Source organism: Vigna unguiculata, chromosome 5, assembly GCF_037176805.1.
Source record: "Vigna unguiculata cultivar grain cowpea cultivar isolate G323 ecotype 2 chromosome 5, ASM3717680v1, whole genome shotgun sequence".
NCBI lineage: Eukaryota > Viridiplantae > Streptophyta > Magnoliopsida > Fabales > Fabaceae > Vigna > Vigna unguiculata.
The window spans coordinates 11,293,081-11,312,852 of NC_140796.1; the positions used below are offsets into that span (position 1 = coordinate 11,293,081).

The window sequence follows — 19,772 nt, forward strand, 5'->3', positions numbered from 1 at the left end:
TAGATTTATTTCCAGTTATATGCACTAACTCCTTATTTTAAAAAATAGCAGAAAAAACACAATTAAACCCTGAAATCTACTATGATTTATCATCTCCAAATCATCCACAAGTATTTTTATATAATAGTTTAATATAAAAATGATAAATATAATTTTTATTGACAGTTTTTTGTAAGATAAAATTATTATATGACAATTTTTTTAGATGACCGTATAAATAATTTGAATTATTAATAAATTTATATTTTTTTAAATAGTATTATTTTGAGACATAAAACTAAAATATATTTTTGTAAATTTAATTTTATTATATGACAAAATAATTAGAAATCATAAAAACATAAACACAAAAATAAAAAATAGTATAAAAAAATAATTAATACTTTAAATATAAACTAATCATTAATAACTTATTAAGTCACCAATTAATTTAAAATTATAAAAAAAGCTAAAATTAAGAATGAAAGAAATAACACAAAAGAAAATCTAATACTTTAAATATAAGTTATTTTTAATAATAAGTATATTAATTAATAATACATTAGACATATATTAAAAAAAGGAATTATTACTTTTTATTTTAAAAGTTAACTAATTTTTAAAATAGGTTTCAACCGTACCTATTATGGTTTAAGTTGATTAAAAAAAACATTTAGGAGAGAATTTTTGATAGACAAATATGAACAATTTGTATTGTTAATAAATATATATTATTTTTAATAATATTATCTTAAAAAATAAAATAAAAATAATTTTTAAAAATACATATAAATGATTAAATTAATTAACAAAATAATTCCAACTTTTACATAATTAACATTTTGGAGATTGAAATAAAAGTTTTAAATTTGAGAAAATAATAATTTATTAGATGTTAAATATTAAATTTGAAATATATCATTAAATCTATGGTAAATTATATTAAAAATAAATTAAGTAGATTAAAAAGTAAAATAACTTTTTAGAAAAAGAATATTTTATATGACAGTATAACACATAACAAATAAAACTAAAACTAAAAAGAAATAGTATAAAAATTTATAACTTATGTATAAATTATTCTTTCATAATTTATTAAGTGATTAATTAATTAGAAAAAATAAAAAGATAAAATTAAGAATGATATGATAAATTAGTTTAAAAGTAAAGTAAAAGAATAGAAAGTAAAACAAATTTTATGCACGATAAATGTAAAATATTAAAAAATTAAAAGTAAAAATAAAATAAATAAATAAAAAATAAAATAACTTTTAGACATATTTAAATATAAAAAAATGAAATTAAAAATATCAAATAATTAAGGCATTAATTTTTGGAACAAAATAATATTGTAATAGATAATAATACATTTTTCGAAAATAATAATAATAATAAAATGTTTATATCTTTGTTAAAATTTTGTAAACTGTTATAAGATTACTGAAATTGATTTCATTTAATTGAGTTTCTAGAATATATGGGTGAAATTTGGTCAGAATTGAAATATTTATAGTATTTAAATAAAGTGAATTCCTAATTATTATTTAAAATACAACGAAATAGAATAAAAAAAATTATAGTCTTAAATTATTATTTTTGTTTACTTTTTTTTTCTAACAAGGTTGAAACTTCGCTATCAGGAAAGAAAAACATGTTACAGTTATCAGTATACTAGAGTAGTTATTAATAAGCATATATAATTATTAATTTTGAATAACTTTCTAGCCGCCTCTAAATTTGACCGGCACTGCAGACACTATTTGTTCTCATGAATCCGTTTCTCTTTATCACTTCTTTAAAGAAAAATAAACTAAACAATTATTATATCAGATAGTCACAGCATCTTTATTTTTACCTTTCAAAGTCTTTGAATTCACATTAGTACTAATTATTATTTTACTTAATCATTATCAATCTTTGACAATTTCAAGGCTATTTCAAAACAAAACCAGTGTATTTGGTGGGAGGTATTTTTAAATAAGTTATTTGAATGTTAATAAATAAAACGGGAATTCTTGAAAATATGTTCAAAAGTGAAATAGGTAAACGACTTTGACAAACTTTTCTTTTAGCTTAATACAACATGCATAACTAAAATATTGATATTTTTCTTAATTAGGATTTTTCTATATGAAACTTTCACAATTTATACGAAAATTTATAGGAAATTCATTTTTCTACAAATTTTTATATAAATTTATAGAAAACATTTCACAATATATGAGAATTTAATGATTTGATTCTAATTTCATTAACAAGTGCAGTTTCTTAAAATATCTCTTTTCCAGTTTGATCTATTAGATATTATAATTTATTTTTAGTACTTAAAATTTTTATTATCACTACAGAAAAATAATAATTAAATTCAAAGATCAAAATAATTGATTGTTTTGCAGATTAAGATAGATATTGTTTACAAATTAAAAATTATATATATATATATATATATATATATATATATATATATATATATATCCTATAGGATTGATTTTGCATGTCTTGTGTTATAATCAATTAAATTATTCATTTTTTGTTAGTTTGTGCAAAAAATATTGTCTATTACGACATTACAAAAATTTATTAATGGAGGATTTTTTGAAATAGTATTACAAAAAAATATTATATTATCGATAAAATTTGATCGAAAGAAAATTGTCTCTAAAATAAAAATTTACAGAAAAATTTATTGACAAAAAAAATTCATTGATAAAATATAATTTTTAAAATTTTCATTATCGACAAAAGTGTTTATTAATAATAAATACTTTTGTCAATAAATTTTATTGATAAAATTTATAAGTAATAATTTTTTTTAAAATTTTATTGTAATTGAATTTTTTAAAATTTGTTGGTTGTTGTAATTTTTAAAATTCGTCGACATTTTCATGTCAGTAAGATAGATGTAAATTTTTAAGAGATAAAGAGAAGGAGGAGGAGAATAAAAAAGAAAAGAAAGTGGAAAAAGACAAAAGTGATATTTACTGATGGTAAAAAAAATACCAAAGAATAGTTACAGATAAATATTTTAGTGTTAATAATTATTGACAAATACAATAAATTTTATTAATAAATATTTTACCGATAAATATTTTACCATCTCCGTTAATAATTTGACTTTACTGATAAAATTTTGTGATTTCTGATGACCAAAATCCTTTGATAAATTCAATTTTTTTGTAACGTAAACTCAACTAAAATTTGAGTTGAGATTATAGTAAAATAAAATAAAATTAACGTCGCTAATACAATGATTTTTTTATTCAATTAAGAGTTTATGTTGATTATAATAAAACATAATAATTTCTAAGAATATGATTCCTACGAAACTGAACATATATAATAGACATGTATTTGCTGTAGCAAAATAATTTAAGCCGAGGGAGATTCCCACCTTTTTTATTTCTCCAAAATATGAATCATACACTTTTACCAGATGAACTAATTATAAAATAAAATCAAACACATGAAAAGGAGGAGAGTTGATGGGAGGTGCGCCTAAGATAAGTTAGGAAGAATTTTAGAAACAATTCTGGTTTACTTATTTTGCTTGATCCTGTGTTCAAGTAAAGCTATTATTCGCTACTTGAAATTTTGAAAAATGGCTGAATAAATACACTAAGAAAAAAAAAAACACACAGGAGGAAGGAATTGGAATTCAATTGTGAGTGCTTGCAGAAGGCACAGTTTGTTAACACTTGGGTAGATCAGCTGGTGGTGGTGGCAGAGAAGTTGAAGCAGTTGGTCCACTCTCAACCTCAAAAGCCATGTTTAGTCCCCACAACTGATGATCATCCACGTGGCAATGCACAAACCACATCCCTGCAAAAAAAAAACATATAATTATTATCAGTTCGTCACAAAATCTCAATCAAATTTTAATTAATGTTAATAATGAGGATATAGTTAAATAGTGCACCTGGATTATTTGCTTGGAATCTAATGACAGCCCATCCTCCAGCTGGAACAGCGATTGTGTTACGTAGTTGTGGATTCACCAAATTAAACTTCACTCTGTCTCTGGCGGCATCATAGTTCCCAAACCCTTGAGCCAAAATATGGAAACTATAACCATGAAGGTGCATGGGGTGGCTTTGCGCGTTCAAAATTGCAGTGTTCTGAAACACAACCTCAACCGTTGAATTGAACTTGAGCTTCTTCACCTTGGTCGTTTTCGATGATATAAACACGCGGCTAAGATCCAAAGCATTTTTGGGGCTTGTGAAGTCAAACGATTGAGTAGGGTAGTCTGGGAAATCAGTGGTGTACACACCACTCACATTGTAAAACGATGCCTCCAACATAGAGTACCCTTTCCCGACAGGGAGGGTGAAGGACTCGTTGTTCATGCTGGCAGAGAATTTCTGTTCAAACAAACCCAGGCACGTGCCATTCTTCGGACACCTTTCTAGGTTTATGCTAATGGTGATCAGCATGTGCTCGTCCACCTCAAGTGGGACCGGGATCCAGTGCGGGGCCCCCACCAGGCTTGTGATGTTGGTGAAGAATTTGTTGGCGACTTCCGTGGCGTTGAAGGGCGGAAGCAATGGCATGATGGGTTTTGAATCTCTTAATGATGACGTGTATCCTTCGTAGACGACAAGGCCTCGCGTTGTCGTGTTGTCGAACAGCGGTGACGGCTGTCCCACAACGTAAGGAGTGGCTGCCATGTAATAGGTGCCTAGGGGCTGGTCGGCTTTCAGAAGCACGTCAGCGGTTTGGCCAGGGGCGATGGTGATGACGTCAGTGTCGTAGTGTTCGATGTAGGAAGCGTCCAATGCAACCACTGTGAATTTGTGGTTGGTTATCTTGAAGAAAAGGTTGTTATTGAATGCAGCGTTGATCATTCGTAGCAAGTAGGTTTTCCCTTGTCTCAACTTTAGCTTGTATGTCTCTGAATGTTGTTCATGAATAATAATTAGATATAGATTGATAGATACATACACCAGTATCACTCAAAGTTTCAAACTATGCTGATGCTCACTTTGGAAAAATGGTTCATAAACATAATTTTCACCGAAAGGTCAAAGTTTACAGGTTTACTGTATTCAGAATATTCTTAGGGTGACATCAATTTACCTGTACTTTTCTACAAAGAATATTAAAAAATCGAAACCATAAGCTGCAAAACTCAAATTGTATTACTACCACAATTACAAGAAAAATTACTAATATGTTTTCTATCATTATTCCTTTTTAACGGTTTTAATATAACATTTATTTGATATTCTAAATTTTTGTAAGCTTATCAATAAAGTCTACCATTTTTTTAATAAATTTCAATGAAGTGTACAGGTCAAAGTTGTAGAAAGTGTTCTCAATAATTAAACTCACATGTACTTAGTTGCCTTTGCGAATAATTATAGCTGTAATTAATTATATATGTTATAGCCGGCTGTAATTATAATAACATGCCATAATCTGAAACATATGACCAACTATATTTTTAATAATGTGGTAAGCACAACACACCTCAATTTAAAACTATTACCTACGAGTTCAACACATGTTTGCCTTTGAATTTAAAGTTGTCCAATTTAGATACTCTGAAATGGTATATATTCACACAGGAAAGTGACTCATATAATATGATTCTTTTTTCACACAGATGAGAGTGGGTATATTTTATAAGAAGAGTAGACGTTATAAATTAATATATATTAGAAGGTGAAGACTTACGTTGCTTTGAGCATTTGAAGAGATCACCGGGTAAACCATTGATGGTGAAGGCATCAGATACTCTTACATCACCAACGGCGAGTACGTGTTCATAAATATCCACCACATTACCGTCGTACCAATCACCTGCATTTAAAAAAAGAATATAAAAAAAATTGTTTTCATGTAATAAAAATTTTTATTACGGTATTGAAAGATCTGAAATTTTACCTAATATTATTGGAACATGCTTGTAGGGTTTAGGAAATGGAAGCTTGCCCGAACGAGGGTGAATGATGAAAGCACCATGAACGGTGGCACGTAAAACTGAAGCATGAGCATGCCACCACACTGTTCCTTCTTGATTTATCACATTGAATTTGTAAGTATAACTATGTTGAGGACGAATTCCGCATTGTGTTACGTATTCAGGACCATCTGCCCAAGCACTAAACAGCTGAAATATTCCATGCCTGCAAAATATTTACGTTGATCAGTGATGTGGTAAGTGAGAAAACAAAAACTTCAAAAGAAACTTCAATAACCTACCACGACCAACCAATATAATATTATACAAGTTGGAGTAATTTTGTAGTTACCCTTCAAAACTAACTACTGATAAATTATGCTATTTATCTTCAATGATTAAAAAGACAAAAAACATGTTGTATTGACCGATAAATAGATATTAAAATTAAATGGAGAACTACTTTTTTTTGTGAATTATAAAATGGAAAAGTTGGTGGCAGCCAAGAAATAGAAAAAATTAAAGTCACCTATATGTATATTTTTATGCCATTCCATTTTAAATATCCATGCCTTCCTCTTCTCTTCTGTCACACTGTTTTTCTGTTTACCAAATTTGTTCTTTGTTCGTCGTTTCTTGCCTCTATTCACGAAAATTATTTATATTTAGGATTCGACGTTTATCCGAACTACAAGGAATATTTCTCTGTAGCTTAAAACAAACTTTCCTTTCAGCCTTTCTTGAATCTTTCAGGGACCACTTTTGACTTTTCAACATCTCCATGCACATTTTCCAAGCAAATAGAAAAAAAACTGAACATGCAAAAGCCTATATAGAATATGTGCATGGAAAGTAGTATGATTAGATAGAAAAAAATAATAATAATCATTAGATATTTGAAAAAGCAGATTTTTCAAAAAATCAATATTATTATTCTCATAAAAAAGGAAATTCAATGCTTTGCGACTTAAAAGAATTGAAAAATTAATGGACAATATTTATATTCTTCGTATAATTGTAAACCAGAAATTAATACACAAAAAGGTATTCTAATAATAAATTTGATTATAAATGTTTACCAGTGAATAGTGATATTGTAAGGTGACTTGTTAACTACATGAATAATCACAGAGTCCCCTTCTCGAACTTCCAACGTTGGTCCAGGGTAAAGTCCATTAACTGTGACAATCACTCGCTCATTGCACAAACGTGTGATCGCTTTGTTTTGAACCTGTAAATCAAGGAATTAGTTTGAACAATATTGTCATTTAATCATATTAAAGTGTGTATGTTCACTAAAATGAAATATTAAAATTAATTATTTTGTGCCGAAACTTGAAACATGTAAGATTTTATTTTCGTTTTTTATAATAGAATGTGTCACATTATAGACAGAATGATTGAGAATGGTCCAAAATATTATTTTATAACCAGTGGCTGAGTTGGTAAGGGAGTGGTTGAGTGATTAACAAATTGCACTAAATTATTCATATATTCTGAATAATCGTAAGAGTCGAAGAAAATTATACTGATTAAAACATTAGTAAACTCATGACAGTGTAAGGACCGATCAAAACAAGTTGTACAGAAGAAAAGAAGAAGACACTATTAGAATTTCAAATTTTCAAAACCTAATTACCCTCAGTCAATTTTTTCAACTCTTCTTATCATATCAGTTCATCACTTCATCTATCAGAGACTTAACATTTTTTCTCTTTTATCTCTACTTGGTGATCTCTTCTTTAGGTTAACTAAAGGTAACTTAAGTATATGTTTTGTATTTGTATTTATATATATAGGAACTTTTAATCACATACTTAAATAATCTCATACCATATGTTGAAGGTATCTAATGGTAAAGAAAAGAAAGAAAAGTAAAACAGCAAAAAACAACAAAGAAGTAGTAAAGAGAAGTAAACTTAGCCAATTACAGTGAAAGTGTGCTCTACTGTATCAGCAGAGGCCAAGGAAAAAACTAGAATAGCAGAAGCCAATGCAAACCAAAACGCCAAAAGCTTCATGTTGTTGAAGTGGCAAACCGAAAGAAACAGTAAGATAGAAGCTTTTCTCTGAACTATGACAGAAAAAAACTTCTCTGAGAAAGTGAGAAAGTGTGGTTATGTCGATGAACTGTTCTATTTGTTTTCCTGGCTCAACAACAAGGACTCCACACAATGTAGATACTTGTTTCTGTGTGCTTCTCAATGCAAACCTATGGATGCTTTATATATATATAAGGAGTCAGAGAGCCAGTGGTGTTCACTGCTTCAACGATTTTAGGTTGATATTCATAGAAAATTCATTTGTTTAATTGGTGTTGCATCACTCTGCACGTAGTCAAATTGTATAAAAAAATATGAAACTTTGATCTGCTAGACATATGTTCTTAGAAAGAGCATAAGAAGTCAAAAACTAGATATTAAAAATTTGAATGGAGTTAGGAAACCGTCAATTATAACATGTCTGTCATGTAAAAAAAAATAGTATTAAAAAAAGCAACAGAATTAAATACTGATTTTAACTCTCATGCATTGCATGATCGTTCTCCCACATTCTTTATTTGACTGATGTTTATTTATACTCTTATAGTGGTTATATGAGTCAATAATTTATATTTCACTGCCTTATTCTACTATTCCGTATATAAATTTTTAAGAGTCATTTAATGTTTTAATACTCCCATCCATTGGCATCCATTTTAACACCTGCTTATGAATCTGATTGTTACGCAATAAAAAATACAAATCCAATTGAATTTGAATATAATACTCAAAAAGTTCAAAAACAAAAAGAATGCGCTAAACTTTCAATATAAGAAGTCAGATAACAAACGTTTGCATCATCAACAGAAAATTTTCGTTCTCAACTCAATGCACCTTGCAAGAACTTTAGATTTCCAAAATTTCTTAATATTATGTTTGAAAGAGGCAATTTAAGAGAGTAATTCATTATTTGGAGAATTTGGATGAGAAAATTAAAAGGAAATTGAAATTTAGGAATTTTAAAAAGGTATTTCATATAACTAAAATAATAGAATTTGAAATTCACTCAAACAAAAAGAAATTGAAAATTTCCAAGTTGTAGAATTATTCATTGATTAGGATAAAAAAAATTCTACAGGTCCAAAAAGTCGAATCAAAGCAGACAAAAGGTCGAGATGAGTCGATTCGGGTCGAAGGTCAAACTGGGCCGAACTGGTCCAAAGGTTTATCGAGGTCAGGGCAAAAGTCAAGTCGGGTTGGGTCGGGTCAAAGGTCAAGAAGGTCAAGTCGGGCGTCCCAGGCCGAAGGTGGAGTCGATCCATGACAAGCCAAAGGTGGAGCCAGGTCAACCTGGTCTGAAGGTCGAGTTGGACCAGCCCGAGACGAAGGATGAGCCGGATGAATGTCGAGTCGGGCCAGTCCGGGTCAAAAGTCATGCTAGACTAGTCCAAGTTGAAGGTCTAATCGAGTTGGCCTACACATAATTAAGGAATTAATCTATCTTAATTGAAGGTTGAGTCGAGTCAACTCGGACCGAATCAACTGAGGTTGAATCGATTATAATTATGTTACAGTTGAATCGATTCAAATTGTGTTAAGGTTGAATCGATTAAAATCGACCTAAGTTGAACTAGCGAGGTTAAATCGGCTTGAGTCGACTTGAACTAAAAGTCAAGATGAGTTGTACTGAATTAAAGGTTAAGTTAAGTTAAGTTTAACTCAAAAATAGAGTTGAGTTCGCCGTAAATTAGAAATTAAATATTTTTATCCAAACAAAAGAATGAAAATTTAAGATATTTCAATTACTTCATCCAAACTAGTTATTTTAAAAATAAAGAAAATTTAATTAAAAATAATTTAAATATTAAGTATTTTATTTTTTTTAAATGATTGAAATCTCTCGTTCTTCATCAGCAATTTTATTAGCTTCAATTTAATCTTAATAATGTTTATTTTTTACTAACAATATATTTTGGAAACTAATCTCAAACATTCATGTAGTGATTATACTATATTTTTAATTTCACGTGTTTCTTTTTCAACTTTATTTTGGAAACTAGTCTTAAACATTTATGTAATGATTATACTATATTTTTTATTCCATGTTTTTGTTTTTCAACTATAAGAGTGGGAACTTTAATCTTTAGTTTTACGATTTTAATAACATATTTATTATTATTATTATTATTATTATTATTTATTTATTGTACCTATACGTGTTTTATAATTTAAAATAATTTATATACATATATTTATTGCGTTAGAGAAAGAGAAAGGAGAAACAATATGTAACTATTTTATTATAATTAAAAAAATCGTTGTATTTATCGGTTTTTCTCAAAATAACCTTAAAAAAAGATAAAACAAAATGAGAGAGTAGTTCAATTGATTATAAGTTAATTGATAACTAAAACATGTTCAAAGTGATCAATTCCAAAAAAGTAAATAAAAGAGATAGAAATTCTAAAACAATGGAAAATAACAAAGAGGATTCAATTATTATAGATATTGACATTCATAAATAGTAGTAAGATGACTTAGTCCAATTCACTGTGACTCTTGAAAAATCCTAATTTGCCATTATTTTAAGAAACTTGTTGCTTCTTTATTTTTTTTAATATATATATATATAGTAAAAACACATATTTGATTGAATAATTAAATTTCTTAATTAATTAATTGATAAACATTATCTTTATATTAAATTATTTAATTATCATATATATTATTGAAACTTGATTTATCATCATTCATGAATTAAATTTTAATATTATTATATATTTGTATTTTTCAAATGACATCATAAAAATATTAATCCTTAAAATTAGTTTTTTTTTATTTTAATTAAAAAAGAGTCTATTTAAGGCATGATGACATTGAGGGTTTAAAAGTATGAACCTACCTTATTAAAGTAATAGCCAACCGGTCAAGGGAATCAAATTCGCTCTATCATCCTACATTTAATACATCACAACACTACTTAGAAAATTACCTAACTGAACATCAAAACAATTTAAGTGCAATTGACTACATAACCAAAGAGGAAAATCTTTCAGACGTTGGACCTCTTACGTCACATGATATAATTATTAATTAATCATATGCTTATATATATATATATATATATATATATATATATATATATGGAAATTTCCCTTTTTTTATGTCTACATTTATTTTTTAAATTTATTCTTTGAATAGTTTTTAAAATTAAAATAATTATTTTATTAATTTTAGTGTTTTCCTAAATTTAACCATTTTTTAATTTGATTATTTTTTAAATTTAACTATTCTTTTAAATATAATACTATCTATAAAATAAACAAAACTAATTTACAATAAAATTGTTAAAATGATTTATATTTAATTTTATAATTGTAATAATAATGATAACAATAATAATAATTTTATTTATTTTTATTACCATAAATTTATATATATATATATATATATATATATATATATGTGTGTGTGTGTGTGTGTATTTTTAATAGTATATATAATATCGATTATGATGTTTTCATACTTTTCACTCTTTTATTTCACATTTTTTTGACTATGCTAAAACATCATTGTCTCTCAAATATGTCATTCAGTTGATGAAAATAAAGAAAGTATTCTAAATTTCTTTCCGTGGAAACAGTATCATTTTGGGATCAACCAATTTCACACACAGCTTACAGTAACAAAAAGATATATATTTGTTTTTCTTATTCTTTATTTTTACCATGAACTATTATTATAGGTATATAGCCTTTTTTTCTGAAATGTATTTATTATTGTTTTTTTTTCACATATATTTTAAATACTTCAAATACTTTTCCTATCCATAGGTAAATATCTGAATGAAAAATAAATCGTTATTTTGGACATGCTTGAATACTTTTCTTTAATTATATATTATATTAGTTTTCAATACTTTTTAAACTTAAATATTTGTAATTAAATTTATTAAATATTAAACAAATATTTTTTTTCTAAGTATTATATATATGGTTTGATTTAATTGCTTTCTAACTTATTTATTATTATTTTTTTCTGAAATCATTTTTTATTTATTGAACAATTCGCTTTTACCTTCTTTAATAACAACATTTTAACTAATAAATTGAAAGTGATTGAGAAGGGAAAAAAATAATAAATAAGTTAAAAATAAAAATATCTTACACATTGAGAAAAAATTAAAATAATTCTTTAAAACATTTAACACAACTACATTTTTAATAAAAACGTAATTAAAAATGTTATTTAAAATTAATTTTCCGCCTTAAGAACTTTCTTAGTTGCTTTTGGGTGGTACTTACTAACGCAGACTCAACTGTTTGGTAGACATGGACATGACACAATGATTGGAAATTTCAAATTTGAGTCCATTTTTTCTAACGCTGTACTTCCTCCACTAACAATAAAATTAATGTATCTTTCCTACAATATTAATAATTGATAATAGTGATTAATGGGGTAAAATTGATATATTGTTAAATACAATCATAATATTTGATATTATTATCAACATAGTGAGAACTAATATTATCATAAAAATAAAAAATATATGATATTTTTATAGACTTGTAATGTTTTGAGCTCATTTAAAAGGAATGTCAAAATATAAGATATGATATAAGATATTACCTACAACCCTAAGAAGTAATAATATTATTCCCTCCATTCTTGACCATATAGAGACTCAATTTGTGTTGTTATGTGATGAACAAAAAACATATTTGCACTCTTTTTCATGATCGTTTGATGTGAATTTTTTTTTGTTGGTTGTTTAAGATTCACATTTCTAAATAAACATTTCTATTTTATTTTTTCTAAAATTGACGTATAAGCTAGAATGTTATGCCGGTCTCATACAACAATGTTCGGTAGGTATTTATCTTTCAAACCCAAATAATAGAAATATATATTTACGATAATATATATATATATATATATATATATATATATATATATATATATATATATATATATATATATATATATATATATATATATATATATATATATTAATACAAGTCATTCATAATCTATATATATTTCTTTAAATATTTGTCATTAATTGACACATAGAGTTTTAAGATAATAAAAAGTAATAAAATTATTATTGTTATTGTTATTATTGTAATTACAAAATTAAAAATAAACTTATTGTAATTTTTTTAAAACAAAGTCATGTTAGGCATCACTATAAACTTTGACATCTCAACTTTGTCAAAGCTCATCAATCATTTGTCATTACATGAAAATTTATTAAAAGGAAAAAACAAACAAATACAAAGCATGGGGCTACCATACCAAACTCATGATAAAAAAAACACCTCACGAAACATAAATAAACTATACCTATTATGAAAAAAATCTAAATAAATACATGGATATAAAGTATTAAACCACTTATATTGTTATCTGTGAATTAAAGCTAAATTAATTAATTTATCAGCATAATGATTTTCTTCACGAAAAATATGAGAAACTTTGAAGTGCATATATTTACAAAATACAAGCAACAAAGTCATTACCTTCTAAGACTCCAAAGAATTTCTCGTTGATCCAAAAAAACATGACATATTAAAGAAGAACCACTCTCCAATCAAACCAAAGTCTTTGAAAATTTTCCCTCCAAGCATGTTCCAGTGCATAAATGATCTCCATAAATTTCGCATAAATAAAAGTTTGTACCCCTTAAAAAGCTGAAAAATTATCCACATATTCACCTCGATTTTCTCTAAAAGTATCAGCACATGATGCTAAACTAGGACAACCCCAGTTGCACCATCTATATTCACTTCAAACCAATTGACAGATAGAACTTGTCATATTACTTTTATAAATGAAATTATCTACATATTCACCTCGGTTTTCTTTAAAAATATCAGCACATGATGCTAAACCAGGACAACCCCAGTTACACCATTTGTATTCTCCTCAAACCAATTGGCAGATAAAACTTGACATATTACTTTTATAAATGAAACTACTCTGCCTTTCTTAGTTTGTAATTTTATATATGTAGTTTTCATTTATTTAGTAGGTAGTTTTATAATTAAAAAATAGTTAAGTTTTTAAAAAATGATCAAATGATTAAATTTAATCAAATAATCACTTGAAAAGTAGAATTGATAAAATAGTTATTTTAATTTAAAGAAATGATATTTAGAGGGTACAATTTAAAAAATAAAATAAAATCATTATTCTTATTATAAAATTAAAACATTTTTTTACTTTATTATAAATAAATTTTATTTATTTTGAAGATAATTTTATAATTAAAAAATAGTTTAGTTTAAAAAAAACACTCAAATAAAAAAACAGTTGAATTTTAAAAAAACAATCATTTAAAAAGTAAATTGATAAAATAATTATTTTAATTTAAAAAAAATATTTATTTAAAGGATAAAATTGAAAATAAATATAGATAAAAAAGTGAATATAATATATATATATATATATATATATATATATATATATATGAATTTTAGCATTTATTGTGTAAAAATATCCTATTTTTAAAAACTATTAATATTTATAAATTTCTTATCATATGATTATGGACACATAACAGAAAATGTTGTAATAAAAATGATTATGGTGTATTTACAATGATAATATTTTAAAATTATGTTTAATATTTTATGCGTTGACATCATACGCGACTGAATTATTTGCAATGAATAAAACAACAGTTACATAAGTCCATTGTTCATCCATGAGCAGAAGACTTTTGACTCCATCATACCATTCACCTGTTATAAAATTCAAAGAATGTTTAAAAAAATCACTGAGTTCACCTACCAAAAACAAGTTGCAAGTTCAACTCTAACCACGCATTATACCAAAAATCTCTAACCATCTTCTCAATTATTTGTATTCACTCTACCACCACACCTTCACGTGCCTGGCCTCGGCATCTACCAAAACGTAACTCACTAGTAATCTGCATCATTTTAAAATACATAATTATTTGTCAACATACAAATTTATAAAAATTATATATAGATTTAAAATAAGTCATGAAACTAAACATTTATAGTTTTTAATAAATTTTAACAAATAATATAAAAAATGTTTAGAAATGCGTTTTTTTATCTTTATTTAAAAAAAAAAAAACATGAGTTGTTGATCCTTTCAAGAACAATCCTAATCTTTGCTGGTTTATATTAAACCCGGTAAACCGTTTACTTTATTGGTACAAACTACACTAGACTACTACCAACCTGTCATAAAATTTATTAAATTATTCCCGTCGACGCAACCAAAAAATAATATTAAACTTCTTATTGAATTATTATTTTTGTTTTCATAAGAAAACAGATATCCATGTGAGGATTAAATATCTCTAATTTCAATCTCCAATATACGTATTACGGTTCCCCTTGATTAAATTTGTTTCAAGAACTTGCTTGTATATTTTTAATGATTGATTACTATATGGTTGTGATTATTATTGTAGAGTATGCTTAAATATTGAGGTTTTTATATCTTATTATCTTACTTATTTAGTGAATGGTGTGTAAATTGTAATTTAAAAAAATGATTAAATTTAGTTATTATAAAATTAATTTTAGTTTTATTAAAAAACATTTTATTTTATTTTTCTTATTTTTCCATCAAAAAGCTTTTGATAATTGATTCATAACAGTCACCGTGTGTGTAAGGAATTTATCTAATTTTCGGAAATATTCTAGAACCTGACGAAAATAGATAAAAAATGGTCGAGGTATCAATATTTTATAATGAATGCGTCATTTAAACGACATAGTTATGTTGTAAAGAGCCAAAGGAAGCTTCAAGACCAGAATTATTTCAATGTATTATGTATTACTTTGACAAGTGTCATACACAAATTATTATGCATAAAAAACCAAATAGTGTGGAAATATTTTAATAACTGGAAATCAATGCCATGCTGCAACTGCATAATTGTAAACGTACCCACCAACACGAAGATAAATTGTAAACATCTACGTACGTATCAGTCACTATCAGACGGAGTTATCAAGTTTAAGAGTTTTTTTATATATATAAAAAGTGATATTATATTTTCAATTAAAATATTTTTAACTATTTTACACAAGCCTAGTTTTAAAATAATACAAGGGAGATATAATAAGGAAAGAAAATTAAGCAATAGATGTGATATGGTGAGAGATGTTTATACAGAAAGAGATAGGAAGAAACAGGAAGAAACATACAAGTTAGACTGAGTTGTATGAAAATAAAATAGGTATTTAATAAAACTCTTCAAAGCATTGTAATTATCTTTGTAGAAGAAGATTATATTAAGATCTGTTTCATTTGATATGAATTAAAAAAAAAATTCTAAGCATATCATTAAATCAAGATTCATGTGGACGGTCGATTTGTATTAAATTTACCAATGACAACTGTATCTCACTTACAATTATTAGTATTATTAGTCCTATATGAAAACTTAAATACTTAAAGTCTTGAGCCTTAAATAGTTTTTTTTTTATCTGTTTAATAGTTTTATCTTATTTCCAAAACAAAATTATACTTTCACACATGAAAAAAAAACATTCACTTAACAATTTTATTTTAAAGATATAATAATAAATATTAATAGCCAAAAATTGCAACTACCAGAATGAGGCTGGCAGGATTAGATGAAGATGTGTGATTCGATAAGATCGGGTGAAGAAGAGAGGGAAGTGAAGGTGAGTTGAGGGTCACTAACACAAAATGGACTTTTAACCTATGATATTTTAAGTTTTTGACATTTTTTGAAGTTTTAAAATCATAATTGGTGATGTTAAATTGACGTTTATCATCTAAACAAATGTCAATTAACGTCTATTCAATTTATAATAGACGTTAATTGATGTTTGTTGTAAGGATAACAAACGTCAATTTATGAGTTTATTTTTTAAAATAATTTTGTCAATAGTTTCCTTCACTGAAACTATGGAAAATTAATATGCAATACAAGATACATCAAAATTGTTTTCCAGAATGAGTATCTCAAATATAGTTGTAAAGTATAAAAAAATCAGTGAGAAATACTACGAAAATAAAAAAACATACCTTAAACAGTGAATTTTTAAAAATTTCTAACAACTTTCATTTTTTGAGCGTCTATATCCGAGGTTTGTAGTAAAAGTTATGATCTTTTGAAGTTTTTCACCACCACAACTCTAAATCTGAGATTAATATGTAATTTGTAAACACAGGCTATTTTACAAAACCCTAAAAGTGGGGAAGAAGAAGAAGAAAAAACAACCTTTGCGAAATCCAATAAGAGAGAATGAAAACCTGAGCTCAAACAACCACCACAATATTAAGATGGAGTGAAATGGGATGAAGATGAAGCTCCATGGGTTGAAGACGAAGCTTCACTGCTAGGAGACCTTTCGTGCAAACAAGAAAGAGCAAGAATAATAAAGAGATTTCGTCCAAATGGTCTCACACAGTTTCTTTTATGTTTTTAAAACGAGTTGACATTTGTACAGATGGGACTAATGTCAATTGACATTTGTTGTAGAGGGGCTTGATGTCAATTGACGTATGTTTCAAGAGGGTCGCGTCAATTGACGTTTGTCACAGAAGGACCGATGTCATTTGAAGTTTGTTAAAGAGGGGGTCGACGTCAATTGACATTTGTTAAAGAGGGGGCCAACGTCAAATTCGATTTAGAGGTTTGTTACAATGAGGGCTGACGTCATTTTTGTGATTTTAGTTACAAAATTGTCACCGATCATTTATTACGTTGGTTTTTTAAAATTCTGACGTCAAATGGGAGACGTTATAAGGGTTTTATGTGTTAGTGGGTGTTGGACCGAGAAGAAGCATGGAAGAAGAACCCCTAAACACCCTCTGTTTTTGTGTTTACAAATAACAAAAAAATAACTTCCTATACCGATTATAACCAGAAGTAGTATAGAAAGTCTTCTCCAACATTACAAAAGTGTCACTGCATCACTTTCTATATCGGTTCTAGGTCTAACCAGTATAGAAAATGTATGTATTTTTTATCGAGGTGTCATCGTTCCAACTTTCTATACATGTTCTAGCTCCAACCGGTATAAAAACTATTACATTGTTTACAATTGTGTCGCTGCACCATTTTGTATACCTGGTGGATTATAATTGTCATAAAAAGTTGCTATAAAAAGTGTTTTTGCACTAGTGTCTATTTTTTTTAAAAAGAAGACTTAATTGAGTCCTTATTTTTGTAAAAAAGATTCAATGTTGTCACTTTTGTTAAATTAATGTTAATGTCATTTGGATGTGCCATTTGTTTATGCCATGTGTCAAAGTATGGATCATCTTCTACTTGGAAGTGACATATGTCAAAAGTAGAATGAATTCTAAGGTAGAAGGTGACCTAAATTTTGACACTTAACACTTCCAACTGATGTTAACATCAATTTAAGAAAAGGGTCACATTGAGTTTTTTTACAAAACTAGGAACTCAATTCAGTAAAAAACAAATAAAAGGATTAAAACGAATAAAAGGCTTGTAGAGACCAACTTACTAAGTAAACCTAAGTTATATAAAAATTGTACGACGTCTTCATCTTCGACCATAAAAAAAAAGGAAAAGAAAATTGTAGTAGATAAAGGAGATAAGGAGAAGAGTGTGGATTAAGGAGATGAAGAGAAGAGTGTGGATGAAGGTGATAAGTTTGATGAAAGAGATGAGTGTGATAAAATTTATATAGATAACGAGAAAAAAAAATGTGAATGAAGATATTTTCCTTCTTTAAATCTTTGAAATAAAAGTAATTTACAATTCTATTCATTATCTTGAAGATACACAAATTTATAACATATAAATTAGTGTTAACTTAGTCTAGACTAACTTAAATAAATATAAATATTAAAAAGAAATAAAATTAACTTCGATTAGACTAGCACTAATACAAATATTTTTAATTATTAAAAAAGATTGAAAATAAATAATGTTGCCTAAAGTTAACTAAGTTGACTATATTAGTATTTAACATTAATCATCAATTTAGTCGTCACTAATTCGATAGAGAAAAAAATATAAGAAAAAAATTAATGAAATAAAAAGATTATTTAAACTAAATAAAATGAGTAATAAATTAGTATTAATATTTTTATTTATTATTAATATTATTTTTTAATTATTTATTATTATTGTAACTAGCGATATTAAATCTAATGTTTCAGCATTACGTTTTTTAATTATTTAATTATTTATTATTATTATTATTATTATTATTGTTTTAAATCTACGTGATATTATATTAGTAGTCGATGATAATATAATGTTATTAAGTTAATGTATAAAATAAAATTAGATTATTAAAATTTAAACATAAAGTGAAATATATCAGAAAAGTTTGAAAGAATAACTTTTGATAAATAGAGAGAAAGAGAAAAAATAGAGATACACAATTTTATAAAAAAGCTTGTAAAAGTAACGATCAATTTTCAAAAATTTAATAATTATATTTTAAAAGGTAAAACTGATATTTTGAAATGTGGACAGAAAAGAAGGAATCATCTTTATGTATTGTTATAGATTAAATCTAAATGCGGTTTAAAGTGTATGGATCAGAGTGTTTCAAATACTTTTTTTTAATATATTTAGGCTTAAATACCTTTTTGGTCCCAATTTTCACGAATTTTGTTTCGTTTGATCCTCATTTTTTTTAAAATGTTCAAAATGGTCCTAATTTTTGTAATTTGTGGTCAATGTAGTCATTTTTGCATGCGCTGTTTAAATCGTTAACGGAAGGTGAAAAGTATTTGTCAGGTGTCACTCCGTGTTTTTTTTATATATTTTTTTTAATTTTAGAAGTTTTGTCCACGTGTTAAGTCAGCATTGTAACACGTGGCTTATATTCAATTTGGTCCTAATTTTCGTTAATTTTGTTTAATTTAGTCCCAATTTTCGTAAATTTTGTTCAAATCAG

General features: G+C 26.4%; 1 protein-coding gene across 1 annotated transcript; it reads right to left on the bottom strand.

Moving 5' to 3' along the window:
* Window positions 1-3,329: 3,329 nt before the first annotated feature.
* On the bottom strand, window positions 3,330-8,070 carry LOC114183139 (laccase-7-like). The gene is made up of 6 exons (XM_028070042.2): window positions 7,813-8,070; window positions 6,961-7,112; window positions 5,866-6,107; window positions 5,656-5,781; window positions 3,896-4,870; window positions 3,330-3,798 (listed from the first exon to the last, which is right to left on the bottom strand). The coding sequence occupies exons 1-6, from the start codon at window positions 7,900-7,902 to the stop codon at window positions 3,668-3,670; spliced, it is 1,716 nt and encodes a 571-aa protein (XP_027925843.1). The 5' UTR covers window positions 7,903-8,070; the 3' UTR covers window positions 3,330-3,667.
* Window positions 8,071-19,772: the final 11,702 nt, after the last annotated feature.

Coding starts and splice junctions, on each gene's coding strand:
- LOC114183139 (XM_028070042.2), bottom strand. CDS start 7,902: ATGAAGCTTTTGGCGTTTTGGTTTGCATTGGCTTCTGCTATTCTAGTT. Junction 4,871..5,655: donor CTTCAAATGCTCAAAGCAAC/GTAAGTCTTCAC, acceptor AACAACATTCAG/AGACATACAAGCTAAAGTTG. Junction 3,799..3,895: donor ATTCCAAGCAAATAATCCAG/GTGCACTATTTA, acceptor TTTTTTTTGCAG/GGATGTGGTTTGTGCATTGC.